The sequence below is a fragment of the Stegostoma tigrinum genome, chromosome 23, assembly GCF_030684315.1.
Source record: "Stegostoma tigrinum isolate sSteTig4 chromosome 23, sSteTig4.hap1, whole genome shotgun sequence".
NCBI lineage: Eukaryota > Metazoa > Chordata > Chondrichthyes > Orectolobiformes > Stegostomatidae > Stegostoma > Stegostoma tigrinum.
In genome coordinates, this window is record NC_081376.1 from 6,579,039 (window position 1) to 6,581,434 (window position 2,396).

The window sequence follows — 2,396 nt, forward strand, 5'->3', positions numbered from 1 at the left end:
TGAGTGGACTGACGGAGAAAAGGATCCTGAATGTTCATCTCACTGTGTCATTTCATGTTCGTTTAATGTTCACAAAAAAGTTGAATAAGGAATCTGACAATTGTAAGGTAATGTTGATTCTTTGTTGAATTTCCAAGCAATGGGAGGAAAATGCATGGAGTCAAATAGAGTTGGACTTGGTAAATTTTAATTAATTGAAAACTTTAATTAATAAGTTATGAGTGGACTGACTGAGAAATGGATACTGAATGCTCATCTCACTGTGTCTTTAGATGTTTGTTGAATGTTTACAGGAATGTTGAACAAAGAATCTGACAATTGTAAGGTAATGTTGATTCTTTATTGGATTTCCAAGCAGAAGGAGGAAAATACACGGAGATAGTTGCAGAAGTTGTATTAGAATTAGCGTACAGAAAGGAGTGTTTGTTCAAAAATTCATCAGCTTTATTTTAGATAAGCTGTTAGACAATTCTTTAAGAGCTGAGAGCTTTTGAATATGATGAATTGCATTTCTTGATGGAAGATGAAGGGTTTCTTTCATTACAGGTTTAATGGTACTGCTTCGAAATGGCAGCAACCACCACCTTAAAAAATTTGTCCCAAATGTAATGGACTTCAGGACTGAAGTGTGGCTTTCTGTTAGAGGCCATTGCGATGATAACGCAGTCAGTCAGCAGCTAGAAAGCGAAACACAAATATAAAACATTGATTTAATTGGAAACAAAGTGTGCACTAATAGGTTAAACCAAAAACTTACTGCAGCTCAGAATGTTGTCCAAACATTATTAATCATAACAGGGAGAGATCCTTGAGTCCTCAGAATAGAATGGTTATGTGGCACAGTGGCAACATTGCCACTTCAGAAGCAGACAATCCCGGCTCAAGTCCGACATGCCCCAATCCCAATGCTTAACAAAAACTCCGTGGACCAATTTGGAATAAGTATTCATTTAGATCAGCATGGTAAGCACCCTATGAGCCATTGATTAGATCAAGTGGGACAGGATGAAGTGTTTGATTGTTACAGACCTCCATACTCCACGTCCAATGTAATGAACTGACTCGACTTTGCAGCAAAAGTGAAAGGAGAGGGAGTCTCTCACTGGAAGCCCCCCAATGCAAAATGTCCCCTTTCCCAGGGAATCTCAGTTGACTGAGTGTCATGTTAATGCTGACCCTGGAGTTAGCTTGAAGCTACAACATGACTTCAGTGGAAATGGAACATATATTTAAAAGTGAAGATTTGGTACTTACATGGAAGCTTCCAGAATCCACATGTAGAACCTCAGCATGCGTCTTGCTGATTTCTGTAAACTGGGCCTTTATATTGTCCATATTTTTGACAGCTTTCTCCAGAGCATCTGACACTGTTTTCGCATGTCCAGCAACTGTAAAGTTTTTTCGATTTTCGAAATAACGTTTAGTCCAAGGGTAGGCACAGAACATCCTGCAGGGGAAAAGCGTAATGATTCACTCTAATGCCAAATTCCAACTTGCATTTATACACCTCAAAGCTAATCAATGAATATTTTGCGCAAAGCTATATTTTAGTGCAGTTTGACTGGAACTGCAATGAACCCTTTGACATGAACTTCCCTATCCTGCAACAACACACCTGCATCACAAGAAACTTGTGAAAACATAGGGGAGACATTCAACTGAAAATAAAGTTTGCTGCACTGTACCTTTCCAGGCCTTCCTTAACAAGTGCAGTCATGTTTTGTTTCTTCCATTGGGCATCGATTTCTTTTCTCTCCCCGTCAGTCCAGTGCACCATTTTGTCTGTTGAGAAGTCTCTGCTTTGCCTTCAACAAAAAAGCTGTGCTGATCCTCAGTTTGAGTCTGTTCTTATAATCTGTAACAGGGTTCTTCCCCAAAGCTAATTCCCAATGTCATTGGCTGAATCTTTTTGGGCTGGGTGGGACCCCAATTCCCTATCACTGGGTAGCACTCTTCCATGTTTCAGCATTAAGATAACCACATGTTGAACATTAATCAGCCCTTCCTACCTCAATTCTGTCCAGTCATCACAAAGAGCAGTCATGCTGTTTTGCTGAGTAATAGTTATTTTAAGCAACCAGTTCAGAGATGCTCGGACACACCTCTGGACACTCTCACCAGTGGCTTCTCTGAATCCGCATGCCCTTACCACCACCATTTCCCAGCCATCGCCATGGACACTGCCCTCCTCTGCACACTTCATGCAGACAATGTTGGCACCAACAAACCACCAGCCTTGCCAAATTAACATCCCATGACACTGAGTCTCATTTCTTACAGCTCACTCTTTGCGCTCACTCTCAGGCTATCAGGCTCTGGCGTCTGTATTGCTCGTTCACACAGAGGGTGAAGTCGGCAGCTTGTCACTTTAGGGAGCACTGAACAATCAAGTGACT

General features: G+C 41.2%; 1 protein-coding gene across 1 annotated transcript; it reads right to left on the reverse strand.

Annotated features, from left to right (window-relative positions):
• Positions 1 to 326: 326 nt before the first annotated feature.
• LOC125462569 (hemoglobin subunit beta-like) lies at positions 327 to 1,844 on the reverse strand. Its single transcript, XM_048552737.2, has 3 exons — positions 1,686 to 1,844; positions 1,255 to 1,447; positions 327 to 677 (listed from the first exon to the last, which is right to left on the reverse strand). The coding sequence occupies exons 1-3, from the start codon at positions 1,775 to 1,777 to the stop codon at positions 549 to 551; spliced, it is 414 nt and encodes a 137-aa protein (XP_048408694.2). The 5' UTR covers positions 1,778 to 1,844; the 3' UTR covers positions 327 to 548.
• Between the last annotated feature and the right edge of the window lie 552 nt (positions 1,845 to 2,396).